Source organism: Rosa rugosa, chromosome 6 (genome assembly GCF_958449725.1).
Source record: "Rosa rugosa chromosome 6, drRosRugo1.1, whole genome shotgun sequence".
Taxonomy (NCBI): Eukaryota; Viridiplantae; Streptophyta; class Magnoliopsida; order Rosales; family Rosaceae; genus Rosa; species Rosa rugosa.
In genome coordinates this window covers 49,257,887-49,277,297 of record NC_084825.1, presented here as the reverse complement: position 1 = coordinate 49,277,297, position 19,411 = coordinate 49,257,887, and the positions used below count along the sequence as shown (strand labels likewise).

The window sequence follows — 19,411 nt, the reverse complement described above, 5'->3', positions numbered from 1 at the left end:
GATCTTAACGTCAGAGTTGGTGGAGGAGCTCAAGCAGTACAAGAAGACGGTGTGCAATTCCTTGATGAACGGAACCAAGGAGTCGCCGATGTACTGAGAAAGCTGATCGAATATCAAGAACGCCGATTCTTGAAGCTTCGGCGAATCGGAGGAGACGCATTGGAACATGAACGGGAGGAGCTCCGGCCAGCCGTTGTCCGGCAAGATTCCTGAGGCGAGCTCGGAGATGGTGTCGCAGAGCTTCTTGGAAATCGATTTGACCTACTCGCGTTGAATACAGGACAGGAGAATCGATTTGAGGCTGGACTGCATCGTCAGGGAGAGCCTGGGCCAGAGATATATAGGAGTCGTCGCGGGTGAGCTGCTTGCGGAGGAGAACGGCGGACATGGCCCGGGCCTCCTGCGCCTGCGAGAATTGGAGGAGATGCCATTGTTAACAGACAGCAGGTGACCCTCACCAGGTGGATAGCAGAGTCTCCGGTACAAAATCTAGCTTGGTGATATGTAATTTGTTCGAAACTAGTCCTCACACACCTCCGGGAATCATGAGCCCTAACTGGATTTGGAATTAAATAATAATTGGTGGCTGCAGATTGTTGGGATAGACAGAAATACTTGAGGGAGAAGAACGTACTTTTTGATCGATGCTTGGAAAAGGGTGCCCGATCTAGTGGTATTTTTACGGGGATTGATATTGTAATCAGTTACCGTCCAGAGATGGTGAACTGGAAACAAAATACTAGAAATGGTGAATGGATCAATGTTCCATCTCAATTTGGTTTTAACAGGCTGTTGTTAATATTTGCTTAGAATTAAGGATAAGATATCTAGATACATAAGATGCTTTGGAGGTTTGAAAGTTTAACAACATTTGCTTAGAATTAAGGATAAGCTATCTAGATGCCAAAGATGATTTGGAGGTTTGAAAGCTTAACAACATTAATTTGCTCATAATTAAGGATAAGATACCTAGATACTTAAGATGGTTTGGAGGTTTGAAAGCTAACGAAAAAGAAAACATGTGGGTTATGTACGTTTTGAGTTCGTACCAAATTCTATGTTGTTCTATTACCTACTCATACTTTTTAGTGGTTTAATTTAGTTTATATGAACTATACAAATTACAGAATTACTTCCTAGCTATCAAATTCATAAGATTTCAGTTAGTAAATTGTTGTCAACGCTTACACGTGTCTAGTATATGTTAGATATTGCATATATATTTGGCTATAAAAAAAAATAAATCTCAACTTCGAACAAACGCTTGACTCAAAAGTTGAACATGAAAATCTGAAATTGATCTTGTTGCATACATGGTGGTTTGTACTTTGTAAATAACTTTTTTCCAAGAATCACACTTTGAGGGTTCATTTCATCTCTTGTGAAGTATAACTTTTTAAATTTTATAATTTAAGAGTACCTGTTTTTTTAATAAATCGATCACTATGTTAGTTAGTTTCTTGCCATACAAGTAAGAAAGTAATAATTTTCCAAACTAAATAAGCTTATCCCTAATTAACTGACCAAACATTGTTATTGAGTCTAGGAAACGAACGTAATTTACGCCACCATCTTTAGTCATTTATCTAGACAGATCACAATGATTTAGTTCAAGTATATTAACTGTATCTAGAAATTTCCCATTTGAGTATATTTTGTCTCCTATTCCCTCATATAGTGGATATATCTCCCACCGTTTGATTATGTATCTCAATATACTAATGAAACTGAATATTAGCTGTATTGATTAGATTTTGATTATCCCCCAAATTAGACATCTAAAATTGGAATTTGGGTCTTTGACCGGCATCAACAAAGAAGCTGGAAAAAGGTAAAAACATCTCCTTTTTCTCTTTTTCCCACTTTTGTTACTTTTTGTGGTAAAATGATAAAATTAGTGCCCTACTCGCTGGAAGACCGAGTTTCTAGAGAGGCACAAATCATCGCGTGAAACTAGTACTGATTTCACGCGATGCCACGAGGCATTTATTTTTTGCAAGAAGAAATTAATCGGTGTTTTTACAGTCACTCAACGGCTCGGATTTGTGCTGACCTGCTAATAGAAGGAACAACAGCCCTTGATATGGTGCTTTCCTTAATTGTTCTATCTCCAAGGCAACGTTGGTAAGGGTAATAGCGTCATCTCATTATTGCTTTGTTATCACACTAATGTAAATATCATAGACTTATTATAGAAAAGGAAGGTAAAAGAGCCCATAAATACTAGACCTCAAAGACTTCATCACACGAAAAAACACAAACACAAAAGCTATCAATCCAAGTATCCAATTGACAATACCACTTCCGTCATCATCTTCTTCAATCTTTGTGGTTCCTTTTGCCGATTACAATGGTGAAGGAATCGGCACGAAAGTGTTCGCATTGCGGTCACAACGGGCACAATTCTAGGACCTGCAACCACATAGGGCATGGGGTTAACAATAACAACAAGGGGGTTTGTTTGAAGCTTTTTGGGGTGAACATAATGGAAAGACAGGACGATTCTATGAAGAAGAGTTTCAGCATGGGAAATCTCCAGTCTGCCGGAAACGGAGACCAAAACAACAACATCAATGTCGGAGCTGACGATGCTGGCTACCTCTCCGACGGCCTCATCCATAACAAGAAACGCAAAGCCGCCCATGAAAGAAAAAAAGGTACATACTTGTACCTAGATTTCAAGTAGTTTGTGATGGCTACTGATTAATTCCTTGATGGGTTGGAGGGATCATGAATATGTCGTATAGGTCCTTTTGTTTGTTTCTACATAATATATAGAAATAGGTTTATCACTATTGCATTTAAATGTGATATTCTCTGTGGTTATGGTTGATGTTAGTTCTTGATGAAATTTCGTCTACATTTTATTGTCACTTTTAAATTAGTAGAATTTGTTTCTGGATTTGAATGTCTATTAATTATGCATGCGAGTCTTCTGGATTCGAATTGATTGGTTTTCTTCTATTCCCCACCTCTGTGAGTCTTTAATTTTTCTTTTTGATGAGAAAGTTGCATTCATATTAGTGTTTCTTGTTGTGTATGAGTCTTCAAACTGATACATAAGCCCCCCTTCTAATCCATATAAGTTGGCTTCTCCAACTGTCTTTCTTCTTGTTTAAATGTTATGAACCTTCTTAAATTACAGCTCAACCGGCTTTTTTAAGATTGACAGCAATATTATGATTTTGGATTTAAATTGTTTAGGTACTAAATTCTGAATTATTTTTTCAATGTATCTCCAGGGAGACCTTGGACTGAGGAAGAGCATAGAGTATTCCTAGCCGGATTGAAAAAGCTTGGGAAAGGCGATTGGAGAGGTATTGCAAGAAATTTTGTGACAACTAGAACCCCAACACAGGTTGCAAGTCATGCACAGAAGTACTTTCTTAGGCAGGCTACCAACGACAAGCGTAAACGAAGAACAAGTCTATTTGATTTGCACTTCAAAGAATTATCTGTATGCCCCTCTCTGCTCAATCAGTAACTTACTGTGCATTTTGGTGTGATGTAAATGACAGATCGGTTATTGATCAACTTGTAGGAACAATATGCTCATCAAGATTCTCCACTCTCACCGACAGCGAAAACAGCTGAAGCTTCTTCTTCTTCTTCATCACCAGGTAGCAGCTCTAAAGTTCTGCCACAAATCACTACAACTACGAACTCGCAACAGGCAAGCATGCCAGGTCAGGTCCTGAACCGATTTCCACATCTATGCTTGGATAGCCCCCCACCTGTTGCTCAAATGCCTGCAGCATCTTGCAGTGTTCCTAATTACGCTCCAGTTATCCCATACATGGTAAGTAGATTTCAAGATTACTAGACTAGGTACTTTGATTACTTTCATTAATGTGTAGTGGTACAATATCAGCAATTGTCACGCTGTTTTGCATACCGATCTTCTGCACTAATGTTTATAATTAAGTAGTTTAATGATCATCTTTCCATCAGCAGGTAGGAATGCCTGGGACTGTACCATATACAGCAGCAATGCACTATAGCAGTCCAACTTTCCACTACATGCTTAAGACGCAGGGTGGTAGTTTCGCTACATGTCCACCGGTTATTTCTCACCCATCAGGGATTCCATCATCACCGAAGTCTCTCCCAAGCAGTCCGTCGATGGGAGTTCATCGTAGGAACTCGTCGATCTCTAAGAAGGATGCTTTAGAGCTTAAAATTGGGCAGCCACAACCATCTCAAGGAGCCAATTTGTCATCCTCTTCTTCTGGGGCAATCAGAGTCACATAGAAAATGACATGTTACATCCCTTTTTTCTTTTTGAAGTTTTGAGTTTCAAGCTGTATTTAGAAGTATTACAAGAATAATCTACAAATTTCATTAAAGAGGTGTTGAGTTGTACAAATGCGGCAAATTTTTAGTATCAATATTGTTATTTTGATAATCATATGACCTAAATTACTTGCATGAGTTATATTCAAATAGGGATTCAATAGTCCTCCTTATATGGATAGATGATAACTCAAATTTATACTCCACTAACTCATGATTCAAAGTTAATTAAAGTAGAGTGCCACCGTGAAAGTGGAGTACCAATTCCTGAACTAGTATATTCCGCACGTTTTCTCATCATTTGGGCTAACCCAAAAGCTTAACAAGTTGACTGAAGTTTATTTATTATTATTTATATTTTTTCAATTGGGGATAAAAGCTTGTTAAAAAAAAAAAATACACTTCATATTACGGGAGAAAGATTCTAAACCTAGAAGACCACTTAGGAATAAGAAACACATAAGCATGATTGCAGTTGTTTTTTTTTTTTTTTTTTTGAGAATAAGAAACTTTATTAATACAAAAAGAAATTACATATAACGGGACTGACCCAGCGTAGCCTTATGAACTCCTAACACATTAGGAGTCCAAACACTAATATCCCTAGCATTTTCTTCAGCTAAAACCCTATCACTATCAATGATGGACATGAGCCAAGAAGGCCCAACCTCTAGCCATTCGACACGCCTGTGTTCCCGGGCTACAAACTTCGCAACCGCATGTGCAGCTTGATTTCCAGTCCTTCGAACATGTATAAGCATGATTGCAATTGTTGGCTTAGTGAACCAAATGAAATATGTCAAAGAGATCAAAGAAGAAGGTCTAAGTGGGACAATAGAACAATGAACCAAAGTTCAGAAGCATGACAAGAAATTAACACCTTTTTGAATCAATCGATCAATGACTGTCATTCATCACAAGCCAGAATAAGCCGTTACATACCCTTCCGCTGCCATTTAAGGGCATAGACAGACAAGAAGATAGTAGTAGTACCCACAGTGGTACATAGAAATAGACCTACGCATTATACACTCAAATTCGTAGAGGTAGCGGTTTCCTCCATTGGTACTACGCGAGAGGCGCTAGAAATCTAAGTTCCTAATACAAGGAAATTATTGTAATTTAGACTAACTAAATAACATAGGAATGGGCCTAGGACTAAAAAACCCCAGCCCAAATTAGAGAGCCCTAGAGGGTAGCCCCAAAAGAGAGAGCCCAGTTCAAGGCCCAGCAGACAAGGGTGACCCAAGCCCTAACAGCAACATCCAGCCAATAAGCCGCACACACAGCCGTCGACCAGCACCATCAAGAAGCCCGCCGCTGCGCCCCTCCCCACGAAACCGCCCATAACCACCAAGCCACGCCGCTTCCACTATTCGCCCTGCCCCTCCATAGCCACGCCGCCAAAGCCATCTGCCCAGACCCCCACCTCTGCGCGTCCCCAAGCGATCTGACCAAAATCCGCCATTGCCACGGCCACCAATAGTCCTGGCAATCCCGTAATCAAGACGCCAACGCAGGTCCTGACGAAGCCCGCTGTCCCTGTACAAGAAATTAACACCTTATGTGATCAATGTAATGACATTATTAGAAACGAATACATATTTCATTTAAGCATCCACACCAAACACTAATTTCATTTTGATGAGTTGCTAGTGTCGCAAACTCCTCTCTTTCAGAATCAAGGGTGTGACTTATGCCCTACATTGTTTGCCTCCAAGAAGCTAATATCGTCTAATCTCTTATTTGATTAAAAAAAAAAAAAAGTAGCTAGCTAGAACCCCAACAGGTTTCTAGTCATGCACATAAGTACTTCCTCAGGCACGCAGCGAATGACAAGCGAAAACAAAGAACAAGCAGTCTGTTTGATATGAAGAAAATTGTATAATGTGAATTTTTTTTCAAATTATCAATTCTAATCTTTTGATGATGATCAATTTTTTTATAATTTGATTAGAAAGACCACCATGGAAACCACATGATTTGTCCACCCGTACTTAGTGAGTTAGTAGCTAGATGCAAATTTAGACTAATGTTGGGTTTCCGAAATGCAGGCGTTTAATTAGTATGTGCTTCACTTTTGGAATGGAAGGAGTTGGTAAGAAGGTATTTCCACAAGATTTGGTGTTAAGAAACCAGTGTTTCCCATATGGTGGTTCGTGGTTTTATCTCAAAGCATCACCGTGACTAGTTTCTTCACATGGTAGTTTTATCTTGTTGATCCATCACCCTGACTAACCTCTTTCAGTGAGATGAGGCCTTCATCAACTCCCTCAAGGTGACCACCTTCTTCGGAGCCTCTGGAGACGCTGCGACCTCCTTCTCTAAAGCCACCGCCTAAATCGGGAATTCCAATTGGGTTGTGTGAAAATGTTTTTGTGACTCATTGCAAACACTGAAGACGAGTACAGAAGAGGATGCACTCAGTGCAAATTGTACTGTTCAACTGTAAATTCAAAGGTTTGAGAACTGATGTTATAGTCTAATAGAGATTTATTAGAGCTTCTGAAACCCAGATATATGCTTTTGTTTTCATATTTGACATGGATTGCTCCAAATGAAATATCGGCACAAGCGCACGCCAAAAAGAACTCTTCCAAGTTTTGTTTTTTTTTTTTTTTTTTGAGAAATATGAATTGCATTAATAAGCAATCTAGATAGTTACATCAGAAATAAGTACACGGGAGAGCCATTGTGGTCCCTCCTCAACCCAAACTTGAAATGCAGGAAACAAAAGTGCATTTTTTGCCAAAGTATGCGCTACATAATTACATTTCCTAGGGCTATATGTACATATAACTGAAGAGAAAAAGCGGAAAAGAATTCGCACTTCTTCAACCAAAACACCTTCAATCGACCAATTTATATCTGCTGCATTCAAATAATTAATTACTCCCAAAACATCCATATCCAAAATGATTTGTGTCAATTGAAAACCTGCTTGGATAATCAGCAAGTTTTGTTTAAATTGATAATAAGCATTTTTCCCTATCTTTCAAACTTATTGAGATAAAACGGGACTCTAATACACGTGTTTTGATTCCAGTTATTAATGATCCAAGAGGTCAAAGATGATAGGCTAGAAAGTCAAATTTTTAGAAGGAACCAAGTGAAAACGATAGCACTCATTAAATAGATGATCAATGTAGTGTAATCAGAAGCACAGATTCATTTTAAGCATCCACACGAAACACTAACTCCAATTTAACGAGTCACTTGAAACAGAAGAAAACATAGAAGTGTGGCCGAGAACTGAACATCATTTTGTACATACCAGTTAAAGACTAAAAAGAATGGAATTTGAGGGTAACTTATAAAACAACTGACAAGCAAGTCATTATATATGGTTTCAGAAGGCACAAGTAGTCATCTACAGTTTAGAGAAGAATGAGAAGCCTTCTCCTACATGTGCGCATGCCACAGAAGATCAGCATTGAAACCAATTAAGATGAGCAGCAGCCAGAATTCTGGTTGACAGGTTGTCCTCGAATTTGCACTGTTGGTGGCCTCGCATTGTTCATTGGTTGAGTTGCCATCCTGCAATATGTAACGAAAACCAATTATATATCTGGAAAGGCCAGACAGCTTCTAGAACAATTATGTCGTGAAAGCAATAGTCGATGAATTTAATCCTTTCATAGTTCATTCAATTCAAAATTGCACCAGACCGTGCAGTGCAAAGATCATGTTCCATTTGAAAGTTTTCTTTTTCTACAACAGTAGGAAGTGAGGAAAATATACACAAACATAAGATATACAAAAGTTACCTATTCTTGATGTCAGCAGACATTGCCATAAAAGCCTGCTCCACATTAGTAGCATTTTTTGCACTAGTCTCCATGAAAGGGATCCCAATCTCATCAGCAAATGCCTTTCAACAAACCAATGGAATCAGGAAATAGTGATTTAAATATTGAGGAGTTCATTGGACAATATTATGGAAACAGGCAGATAAGAGGGTATACAATTTTTCACCTTAGCTGTTTCGTAAGACACAACTTTGTTAGCAGTGAGGTCAGACTTGTTGCCAACAAGAAGCTTGTTTACGTTCTCACTGGCATAACGGTCAATTTCACTCAACCATTGCTTCACGTTGTTGAAGCTCTCTTGGTCTGTCACATCATAGACTATCTGCAACATGCACCAAAACTGTTAGACAGAATCCACTGTACCAGAACTTGATCCTGACCACGGTATTGACAGAAAAGATTTGGAAAAAGAAGAAGAAGAAGAAGAAACTTACTATAATGCCATGTGCCCCACGGTAGTAGCTACTAGTAATTGTCCTAAAACGTTCTTGTCCAGCAGTGTCCCACTACAAGTCAGCAGAGAACAAATTATGAAAAATAATTCTAATAAGCTAGATGGAGTAAATCGAAGCATTTCATACAATCCAGTGCAAAATAAACATTGTGAATATGCACGCACTACAGATTTCTTCAAAAAGAGAGGTAATTGAACCAAAAGCAAACATGTAACGAACCTCATGGAATAAGAGATCCTACTAAATTAAATTGCTGAATGTTGAAAGAAAAGACACAAACACAAAACGGAACAAGCACCAACCAGTACTTAAAAAGGGAATAAAAAAGAAGCAAGCCAGCCAGCCACAAGATTTCACATCATTTCAGATTTGGTTAACTACAAAATGCCTAATTTCCCAGACATTGATTTGAGTGAGGGAGGAAGGGAGGGAGGCTTACAATTTGAAGTTTGATTGTTTTACTATCTTGCTCCACAGTGCGAATTTTCTACAGAAAAAGAAAACAAAATGATTAGGAAGTCATATTTATGATAAACAGATATTCACACCAAGAATAGAGCTTACAAAATCAACTCCGATTGTGCTGATATAGCTGTCCAGATATGAATCATCCTGTATCATTAAATAGATAATATAGTCAGCAATAATCTTCATGAATTCAGCTCCAGTAATGATCAACTACATTGTACTTAAGCAGCAGATGCTCAGAAATAGAAGATATAGATGGTCAAGTCAACAGGCTGTTTTCTCATAACTCACCATAACAAACAATTTGTTTCAGCTGCATTTCGACTAATAATTACTATATACAAGAATAACTTTTTTATTTTAATTAAAGCAAGTAACAACCAAGTGTGCAGCGTAAAGACTTGTTTCAAACTCTTCAATAAGAAATCCGAGATGCACATATCGGATACTGGATCACCCATATACAATCCGCATCACATTTAATAAGCAACACGGTTTTCTTAGCAGCAGCATAAATCAAGAAAATGCGGCAGAGACTAAACGGCCAGAGTCTCAAAAACTTACAGCAAACCTCAGAAGAAGACACGACTTTCCAACCCCGGAGTCTCCAATCAGCAGAAGCTTAAACAAGTAATCACTGCAGACGAGAAAACATTTCAACACAATCAACTCTACGCAATACTCAAAATTCCGAATCACATACAACCTCTACAAGTCTAGACACAATCTAACAATCAACACTCTCGGTCGAACCATAACATCAAGATCATACACCAAGGTCTACCTAAAGCAATAACCTCAAATCACCATCTAACTAGATTAGCTTAAACAAATTAAAGGAATAACCACAATTCAAGACGAAAACCGAGAAAACAAACAGAATTTCGAAAAAAAAATTAATAAAAATTGAACAAAAATACACAAATGAATACGGATCTAGATTAAATTTTTCAATGTCAGGAAAACGACATAGTGATTCAGATACAAAGAGATCGGCGACTTACTATTCAGGATTCATGGCTGGGAGCGGTTTGATGAGGTAGGAGGAGTTCGACCGGGATTGGACCGGTCCGGCGAGAAGGGAACGTAGAGACCAGGTCAGATTCTTTCACACGACGAAGAAGAAGAAGAAGAAAAGGAAGAACTGGAAAAAAAAAAAAACCAAACAGAAATGACAAAGTGATGACGAAACCGAAAAGTGCGGATATATATAGAGGTGAAACCAAAAGCCCCGTAATAATTTGGAGACGAAGACTTTTACCGCCTTGTGGGCCGATCGTGGCCCATAATCTCAAGTACCAATTTTGGAGAGTGTGTACTTTTTTTTTTTTTTTTTTTTTTCAAACTTGGTTAATATTGGAGAAAATGATGCTTCTGTCACCATAGTAATTCAATTTATAAAAAAAAAATATTTTTTGACTCGTCGAAACTCGAAGGAGTTGCACATATGATATTCATTCTTTGCTAGAGTACCTAAATGGTTAAACCCCAAGAAACTTGAAGTTGATGTGAGATTACATAACTGTGCATGATCACTCATAGCGGTTTGAAAGACAAAATGGATATATCACAACTTTTACCATTAATTCTCGTCTTTATTTCATCGGTTTATCAATTTTCGGGTTACGTGTATATATTTTCTTCTTTTTTTGCACTTGTTTCATATTATTTTATGTCTGTGGCAAGTGTGACAACCTTGTCAAAACTATAAGTATGTCTGTGTGTGACGCTTGCAGTGTAAGGATGTAGCATCAGCAACTTTCAAACAATGAACTATGAGTAAATAAGTTTTCAGATTTAGATACTACTTGGTTCAGAGTAGAGGTGGCAAACGGGCCGCTAAGCACGAGCACGCCACGCTTAAAAGCAGCCCGACACGGTCTAAGCCCGTTAGTGACCCGGCACGATCCGAGCAGGTTAGAATATCGGGTCGGGTTGGGCCTAGGAATATTAGCCCATTGCACGAGGAGATAACGGATTTGTGGATCCACGAGTTGGTTAGGTAAAGGCTGACCAAGCCAATGATGCTTAGCTGGTCTTTTCGGATGATCAGCCACACTGGGACTGAGACACGGCCCGGACTCCCATGGGTTCTATTTGTTCAATAAATTTACCTATATTTTTGTTTGTCCACTACTTAACATGATAAAAATCGAAAAAAGGCCATCTCCGGTGACATACCTTTGTCTTGAACCTGTTGTCTTTTACCAACTAAAACCACTGGCCCAGCCCGGCCCGAGCCCGTAATGGGCCCGGCACAGCCCGAGCACGACATATTGTGGGCCGGCCCGTTACAAACACAAAATTTCATTTTGTTTTTAAAAATATTAAAAAACCACAATGATGAGATTTGAATATTAGACTTTTTTATTTAAAATCTCATGACAATTCCACAAATACTATTTCTTTTATGTTATCAAAATAGTGAAATAAAACATTATATCCTTGTGGGTTAATGATAAAAAAAGGTTATTTTAAAGTGTCTTATTATAATTCAGGACACACAAATGTCCTCATGATAATTAAGGTCACCTGTTTACAACCTGACACTGAATATACGAATAATTACAAAACCTGCCATTGGCAGTCATGTTATAAAACCTCTCTCTCTCTCACTCTCACTCTCCTCCGGCTCCATCCTCCCCACGCTCCTCCCATCCAGTACTCTCCGCCTTTCCACCGACACCCTCGCCGTCTCCAGAGTCGGTGTCGTGTTGCCCGGCCTTTTCTACTCTCGCCGCATCGCCATCCCCGGCCTCAGAGGCATCGTGAGGCCAATCCTCCCATTGCAAGCATCGGCGCCGATAAGGTCGCGCCCTTGAAAACTGTGTCCAACTGTACAGATTTCTCTTTGGCTGCATCGACGCCCTCATCAACAATGTCATCGTTAGTGGTTGGTTACCTTTCATCTCTATCTAATTTTTTGCTTCTTTTTTTTTTCTTAATCTGAAATCTCTGAAAATTTTGAATTAATTAAGGTTTAATTGTGTACGCCAGGTCGATTAGTTTGAATCACTCTTGTTTATAGATGAATGTATAGTTATCGGTTTTGGTGGGAAAGATCATTGTATTTTGGAAAGTTTGAATCACTCTTTGGAAATTGATCCTCTTGTTTGATTTGGTTGCTTTGATGAAATTTAGCTTTACTCTTTATTTACAGTTTCTAGAAAACTAATTGGCATCATTAATATTCATAATTTAGCTGCAGTTGCATGTTAGTTTTGATTCCGAGTGTTCTGCGGGTATGATTTTGGTTATCTTTCTGCATAAAGTGTATTGAGTATACGAGGTTTGATTAGTCTAAAATCTCTGTTGGTTAGAGATGTATAGTTGTTCTCCATTTTATTTTTTAATCTTTAGAAAGATCTTTATATTTTGAAGAGCTTGCTGATTCTTCTACCGTTGTTCCTTTTCAATTGTGACAAACGGTGCTAGATAACTATTTAAACTTAAATGCATTGCTTCCAACTCATGTAACATTATTTGGTGTAATATATATTTGTCATAGGGATGATTTTGCAACTCATATGGCAGAAGCCAGTTACTTCAAGCCACTAGTGCAGTACCTTAAAGAAGGTAAATCACAGCTTTCTAACTCTCACTTTTCTTTTGTTTTATGAATGTGTTTTTCATGATTATATATGAGCTTTCTAATATTATTTAATAGCAAACTTGTGTAACCATAGCTAATTATCAATACAGCTTACAAGGCTTCCATACAAATTAATGGCAGGGACCAATGTAATCTAAAACCATAACATTGAGATTTGATTTAATTTGTAACTTAATCATAGGTAAAGGAACTCTGTGTTGTTTTTAAGCATAACTTCAATCAATGATGGTCCCCGTCATTTTACCTTTTAACTTGCATTTGGCCTTTGATTTATATTTTTAGCATTTAGAAATATGTACAGTTAAACCTGAACTAACAAATTCAATACATTACAGTTTCATTAGGCTATCATACAACTGAGCCATTTAGCAGATAACTAAGGGTCTTGGCAGATATAGATCAGTTGTCATTGGTCAATTATACATTTGATTATTTGAGTATTTAAATCAGTTGCTTTTGAATTCCAGAACAGTTGCTAAATCAAGTGTGACTTGGTAAGAATTGCTCGCTCTGTTTTGGGTGACATAAAGACTACAATGACATAGTTGGTTTTGTAGATGTCATATAACTTGTAAATTTGTAGTTGGTTTTGGTTTGATTAAGTCACATTTTGAAGTCATGGCCACTGGCCAGTGACATAGGCATTTGAGGTCACCTTTTAGGTGACAGTTAATGTTTAGTTTCTATGCTTTGAGCAAAGTAGATGAGATGGTGTTTTATATTGGTGACGCTGTCTTATGCTTTGCTAAAGTAGATGTGATGGTGTTGAGGTCCAATATATGCTGAACAGGTTTCATATAATGTCACTGGCCAAGTCATTGTTAACCTCAAGTCACTAGCTATGTCACTATCCAAGTCATTGTTAACCTTAAATCACTGGTCATGTCACTGTCTAGTGAAGTCACTGACCAGGTCACTGTTAATCTTAAGTTAGTAGCCATGTCACAGTCATGAATATGTCACTATCAAAGTCACTGATGATGATCTTATTTCACAACTTTGTACAGGATTTACAAACAGAAGACGTGCCGGGATAAAAGAAAACATAAGGAATAAAGTGAGAAAAAGAAGAAGAAGTTCCAGCAATGATAAAAGAAAAAATTAGGAAGAAAGTGATGAAGAACATTACTAAATTAATTAGTTTTTTTGTATCTTTTTATGGCGTCACTGTTATGTTTAGTTTTCCTTAATGAAACATTTCCTTTATAGATCTTTTATAACAATTCAAGTTTTAGGCATCTTATAAATTGGCCAAGTCATTATCATTGGCCAGGTCACTGGCCATATCCAATGTTAATCACTAGTACGTAGAAAAGTCACTATTAACCTCAAGTAACTAGCTAAGTCACTGACCAGGTAACTGTTAACCTCAAGTGATTACTGCAAAGTCTCTGGCCATGTTACAGTCATGAACATGTAACTGTCAAAGTCAGTAAGTAACTGATAATCTTCATTGCTAACCTTAAGTCACTGGCCAGGTAACTGTTAAACTCATGTCACTGATCATGTAACTATTAACCTCAAGTAACTAGCCAAGTCACTGACCAGGTAACTGTTAACCTCAAGTGATTACTGCAAAGTCTTTGGCCATGTTACAGTCAAGAACATGTCACTGACCATGTAACAGTCAAAGTCAGTAAGTAACTGATAATCTTCATTGCTAACCTCAAGTCACTGGCCAGGTAACTGTTAACCTCATGTCACTGATCATGTAACTATCAAAGTCACTATGATGAACTGTTAACCTCTTGTTACTAGCCAAGTCACTAGCCAGATCACTGTTAACCTCAGGTCACTGGCTATGTCACTATCATGTCACAGTCATGAACATGTCACTGATATACGTCACTGATACACATGTCATTCACAAAGTCACATTGCATGTCAGTGACCATGTCACTGTTTTACACTTATACATGTCACTGATCAAGTCACTGGTCAGACCAGGTCCCTAGTTAGTGAGGTCACTGGAAAAATCATTGTTATATCCATGTCACTAACCAGGTTACTGGCTAAGTCACATTGCATGTCACAGTTATACACATCACTGACCAAGTCACAGGCCAGGTCACATTGCCATATCTAATATGCAGCTCGTTAATTGATAACTAGGCTAGAAACCCGAAAATGTAAAAGTGACACGTAGCCAAGAAGCTCTCATTTACATTGTAATATTTTTCCGGCCACAAATATTAATTAGCATTTATATCAAGTAACTTTTCATAAACATAAAACAAATAAGATTAAGGTCGGTAAAGACAAAAAAGTATAAATGAAAAATATCATAGAACATAACGTACTTTTGATATCAGTTTAAAAGAGGAATTTAATTCCCAGTATTATCTACCACAAAGATCATAAATAACTCTATAGCTACCACCACATTGCTTTAAGCATCAAGTTGCAAGTCTTTCTCTGTTCCCATCTCTAATGACAGCTTGGAACCTCTTGCCTTGTGAAAGAACATTCCAAGTTTGAAAATCTACCGTTGTTGCAAACAAATTACCAATCAAGGAAGACATCTGGACTGCAATTGTCATTTGTTCCATAATCACCGTGGTGACGTATCAACACGAAATTTATCCCACCAATTCTTTCCTAATTCTTCAATCAAAATTATGATCTCACCCTGCACCAAAATAAAAAGAAACATTATATTTACTAAAAGTAAATATGAGTTGTTTGGTTAATTAGAAAACACTTGTGCATGCCTTACCAACTACATGAGCAACATCAAGACAACAAAACAACAAAAGAAAAAAAAGTCATTCCTTACTTTGCTAAACACGTTAGTTACTCAACCACTACTAACTTCTCAGACCCAAATCTAGGAACTGACATGGTGTTACTCAACCATTAGTTTCTCATGAACTGTATATACAACTTTGTAGCTTGCATGATATTTTTGATTCTTCGAGTTGTCTTTTAATCATTTTGGATCAAACAACTTCTACTTAAATGTGACTCGTCATATCAGAAGAACGAAAGCACATATACCTACAGTGTGAAGACCAATTTTACTAATGAAAAATTTCATCCAACCAATAATGTATAAGCATGTTGCAGAGACAAGAAGCACATTAATTGCACCTGGTCCAACAAGTATTTATCAAAAACTGTACCTGGCCATCAACAAGAAAAATAATGACAGATGACTCTTCAATAGCTGCCTCTTTGGAGGTAAGTGAAATTCCATCCATACCAATGGTCGTTGAAATGACCATTTCTTCCATGACATGGGCCTGTGAATTTGAAATTGTAAGAACACCACCAATATCGACCACCATAAATTCAAAGTCCCCCAAAGGATCTACCATACAGACGATCCCTAGTAACCAATGGTTCATCGACTACAATTGCCTTGTTCCCCTGCAATACCTGATATCTGAGAAGGCCCTTAGGCTCATTTCACAACTAGCTTAACAAAAATGAAAAACAAAGGATTACAATACCTTTTGCATCTCTCCTCAAATTCAATTCTCCCTACTTTCTACATTCCATTATTGTTTTGATTGTATCTCAGACCAATTCTTTTCCAACGTCCAGTAGCAACTAAATCAAAATAATCAAGGAACTATATCTATCGTCTAATTTCAACAGAATTTATATCAATCAAAAGAATAACAACAATTTCTATGAAAGCACATCAATTGAAGAAAAGAAAAACTAACATGTTTCATAATTCCTAAACTTCTATCAAATTCACCATCAAAATTAAACACAAATCAAAACTGTGGATAGATAAACCTACAATTTATACATGAGAAATCATGATAGTTCTAGATCGAAATCACGAGTTTGATAATTCTGGTTCTAGATCAAATCCAGAATTAACGAAAATAACTTAAACAGTTAATCGTTTCATCCAAAACTCAATTCCAAAATCAAAGTCGCTATGACCAATCGCCCAATTTCTAATTCGATAAGCCAAATCTCTACTCTGATACAGCAAATTACCTTCGAAACCCAAACCACACTACTTCCGGAATCGAAACTGAGCCGTTTCGGAGCCTCAAAGTCCGCGACATCGACGACGAGGCTCTGAGAGAGGACGTAGAAGAAGAACTTGGATAGAGCAGCGATGATCGGCAGCTGTTCGATTTGGAAGGAGACTTGGAGGACATCAGAGGCGTAGGTTTTGGATGACATCGGAGATAGAGAGGTTGGGGTTTAGTGTATTAAAGTTATAAACGTGTATTAGGCTTTAAGGGTAGAATGGGTATCAGAAAAATTAAAAACTGACATTTTTTAACATCATCTCATTATTCATAAGGACTAAATTAATATTATTAACAATTCATTGTGGATCTTTTTATCAAGTAGGAAACTAGGTGACATTTTTATCATTTCACTCTCCAATGTGACATTTTCCATCATTTCCCTTATCCTTGTTTTGACATAAAGTATTTTTTCTAAATATTAAATATATGTTTATTAATAAAGACTAATCTCATAATAATACAACTATAGAATGAAGGAAAGAATAATATGATACTAAATCTTCATTATATTAATAAAGATTAATCTCACAATAATATACTAAAAGCAATATATTTTGAGTTATTTTTTTCTTTCTTTCTTTCTTTCTTGTAGTGGAATATAAAAAATTATTAGAAAACTAATCTTAAAAAGCTAAGATTGATAAAAACATTGTAGAACTTAATTTATTTGAATTTTCTAAATAGTTAAATAAAATTATTTTTTATTTATTCAAATTAAGATTTTAAAATCGTGCTTTATAGTGGGTAGGCACGAGCACGGCCCGTTTATTGGCCCAGTACGAGCACGGCCCGACACGATATGGGCTCGGGCCATGGGCCGGACCGGGCTTAATGTTTAAGTAAATGGGCCGGCACGATAATAAATGGGCCGGCCCAAACACGGCATGAAGCACGACTAGGCCCGCTTAAAATAGGCCGGGTCAGGCCGGGCCGGTCCGTTTGCCACCTCTAGTTCAGAGCTACTCACTTAAGGGATAGTTTTTTTAAATAACTGTGAGGGACAAGTGTATTAAATGGCTTAAGATAATTAATGCATAGTTTCAAGTTATTATAATTTTGATATTTAAATTTAATAGGTGACTGAGATCCACTTGTCCCTCACATTTTCTTAAAGTTGTCGTCCCTGAGGACAGCAAACATGCTATATGGTTTAACTCCACTCTTTATATCTATTCGTCTAAAGTAACCAAAAAAAGATATCGTCATCTATCTGTGAAACCAGAGTTGCAAATTGGAAAAACATTTTTCTTTAATTTAGCTAATGTACTCCATAAATTTACATTACCAAAAAAGCATCAATAAATTTGGCTTCAGAACAATGTATGGGAAAATACAAAACGAAAAGTACATTTGTTATTTCAATGCACCCAATTTACTTCCAGAAAATCATGTAAGTAATCATCACAGTTGCATCTCTGTATATAACTATATATAGTCCGCAATTTTGTTCTGCAATTCGTGCAATAAGCTCTATCTTTTATATTTGGTTTGCTTTGTTGGATCGGTGTCTAGTCCCAAATCGACAATGGGTAGAGCTCCTGTTTGAGTGCCATCGCTATCGTTCTCAATCTCCCCCTCTAATGTCAGTCCTTCAATACTTTTTGCTGCTATTGGATCCTTCATCCTCACATCTACATCTGCAACACAATACCAACAAAACAAACATGTAAGCAATTCAGTTCAGTTTACCATTTTGTCAACCAAAAAGCCGATCACTGATTCACAAGTAATGGCTAGAGATTCAACCGCCGGATTCAAGGGTGAGCGTAGGCAACTAGCCCAATTGTATAATGGCAAGCGATGAAAGAATTTTATATCTTGTGTGTTTAGCAAGATTATGCGGATAGAGTGTTAGTAAAATGTCTCAAAGAAGTTTGTACAATGAACATTAGAGAAGAGCTAGCCCGGCCTAACCATGCAAAAATGTACTTACTAGTCAATAGTCTGGATCCGCAAAACTTACCTGGATTAGAGAAAAACCAAAGAATGAAAGCGCATAGAAGAAGCACAAAGGGGATAACATGGACAGCATTCTCGGCAAACTTGACGCGAGCCTTTTCCTTCTTGGCCAACTCGGCTATGGGCGGATCATAAATCGGCAGCTGACTATCACTCCCTTGGAAGAATGACACCGACATTCGCAGCCCCGACGGGCCCTTTGCTGGCGACGGTGACGACGCATAGTACTCATCCGCCCTGGTCCAACTTGCCGATCTATGCATCTTTCTAGCTTACTAACTCCAACGGATCACTTGAATATTGAAGGTAAAAGAGTGAGAATGGTAAAAATTATGTGACTCAACTATGATAAAAACTAGCCAGCAAGAAAGGTTATTGAAGGGGTAAATTTGAAAGGGTTTGTACATGTGGATATAGTGGTTGTGTTTGTGGGCGTTGTTCATTCAAGTACTGTGACAATGGTCAAGGAAAACGGCTACGATTTGGGATCAGATTACTAGTTTGTTGGATCAATATTTGACTGCATTAATTTCAGTTCCTATTTTAATTTCTTCCACATGCTTCATTCACTAGTACCCTCTTTTATATTTAGGTGGGAATTTGGGATGGACCTAGAAATTAACAAGTGCAATTGAGTAAATGATCTATTTGGATCTGCTGCCTCAATTTGAGGTTGCCTTTACTCTTTATACCCAACATATAGATAGAGATAGGTGGACTAATAAGTTTTTCAAATATTCCTTTCTGGTTTTGATCTTAGAAAACATCATATATTTTATTATAAAAACATGAGAAATACAAACCAGAGGTGTG

The 19,411-nt window shown here is 37.6% G+C and overlaps 3 protein-coding genes and 1 long non-coding RNA gene across 5 annotated transcripts; 2 read left to right on the top strand and 2 right to left on the bottom strand.

Moving 5' to 3' along the window:
• The first annotated feature begins 2,238 nt into the window (after positions 1-2,238).
• Positions 2,239-4,414, top strand: LOC133718257 (probable transcription factor At5g61620). Of its 2 annotated transcripts, none has more exons than XM_062145084.1 (4): positions 2,239-2,657; positions 3,243-3,457; positions 3,542-3,799; positions 3,955-4,414. In XM_062145084.1, exons 1-4 carry the CDS (start codon positions 2,351-2,353, stop codon positions 4,249-4,251), a joined length of 1,077 nt encoding a protein of 358 aa, XP_062001068.1. In that variant the 5' UTR covers positions 2,239-2,350; the 3' UTR covers positions 4,252-4,414. The 2 variants fall into 2 exon arrangements, with proteins under 2 accessions (XP_062001068.1, XP_062001066.1); XM_062145082.1 differs by having other exon boundaries at positions 3,952-4,414.
• A 2,989-nt stretch (positions 4,415-7,403) lies between these two features.
• Positions 7,404-10,207, bottom strand: LOC133717594 (GTP-binding protein YPTM2-like). The gene is made up of 8 exons (XM_062144313.1): positions 10,030-10,207; positions 9,590-9,662; positions 9,122-9,169; positions 8,997-9,044; positions 8,537-8,608; positions 8,269-8,424; positions 8,061-8,164; positions 7,404-7,830 (listed from the first exon to the last, which is right to left on the bottom strand). Exons 1-8 carry the CDS (start codon positions 10,041-10,043, stop codon positions 7,737-7,739), a joined length of 609 nt encoding a protein of 202 aa, XP_062000297.1. The 5' UTR covers positions 10,044-10,207; the 3' UTR covers positions 7,404-7,736.
• A 1,446-nt stretch (positions 10,208-11,653) lies between these two features.
• LOC133713344 (uncharacterized) lies at positions 11,654-13,878 on the top strand. The gene is made up of 3 exons (XR_009847938.1): positions 11,654-11,918; positions 12,534-12,601; positions 13,646-13,878. It is a non-coding gene; the product is annotated as an uncharacterized LOC133713344 (long non-coding RNA).
• Positions 13,879-17,863: 3,985 nt separating this feature from the next.
• Positions 17,864-18,996, bottom strand: LOC133713467 (uncharacterized). The gene is made up of 2 exons (XM_062139506.1): positions 18,603-18,996; positions 17,864-18,276 (listed from the first exon to the last, which is right to left on the bottom strand). Exons 1-2 carry the CDS (start codon positions 18,859-18,861, stop codon positions 18,110-18,112), a joined length of 426 nt encoding a protein of 141 aa, XP_061995490.1. The 5' UTR covers positions 18,862-18,996; the 3' UTR covers positions 17,864-18,109.
• Between the last annotated feature and the right edge of the window lie 415 nt (positions 18,997-19,411).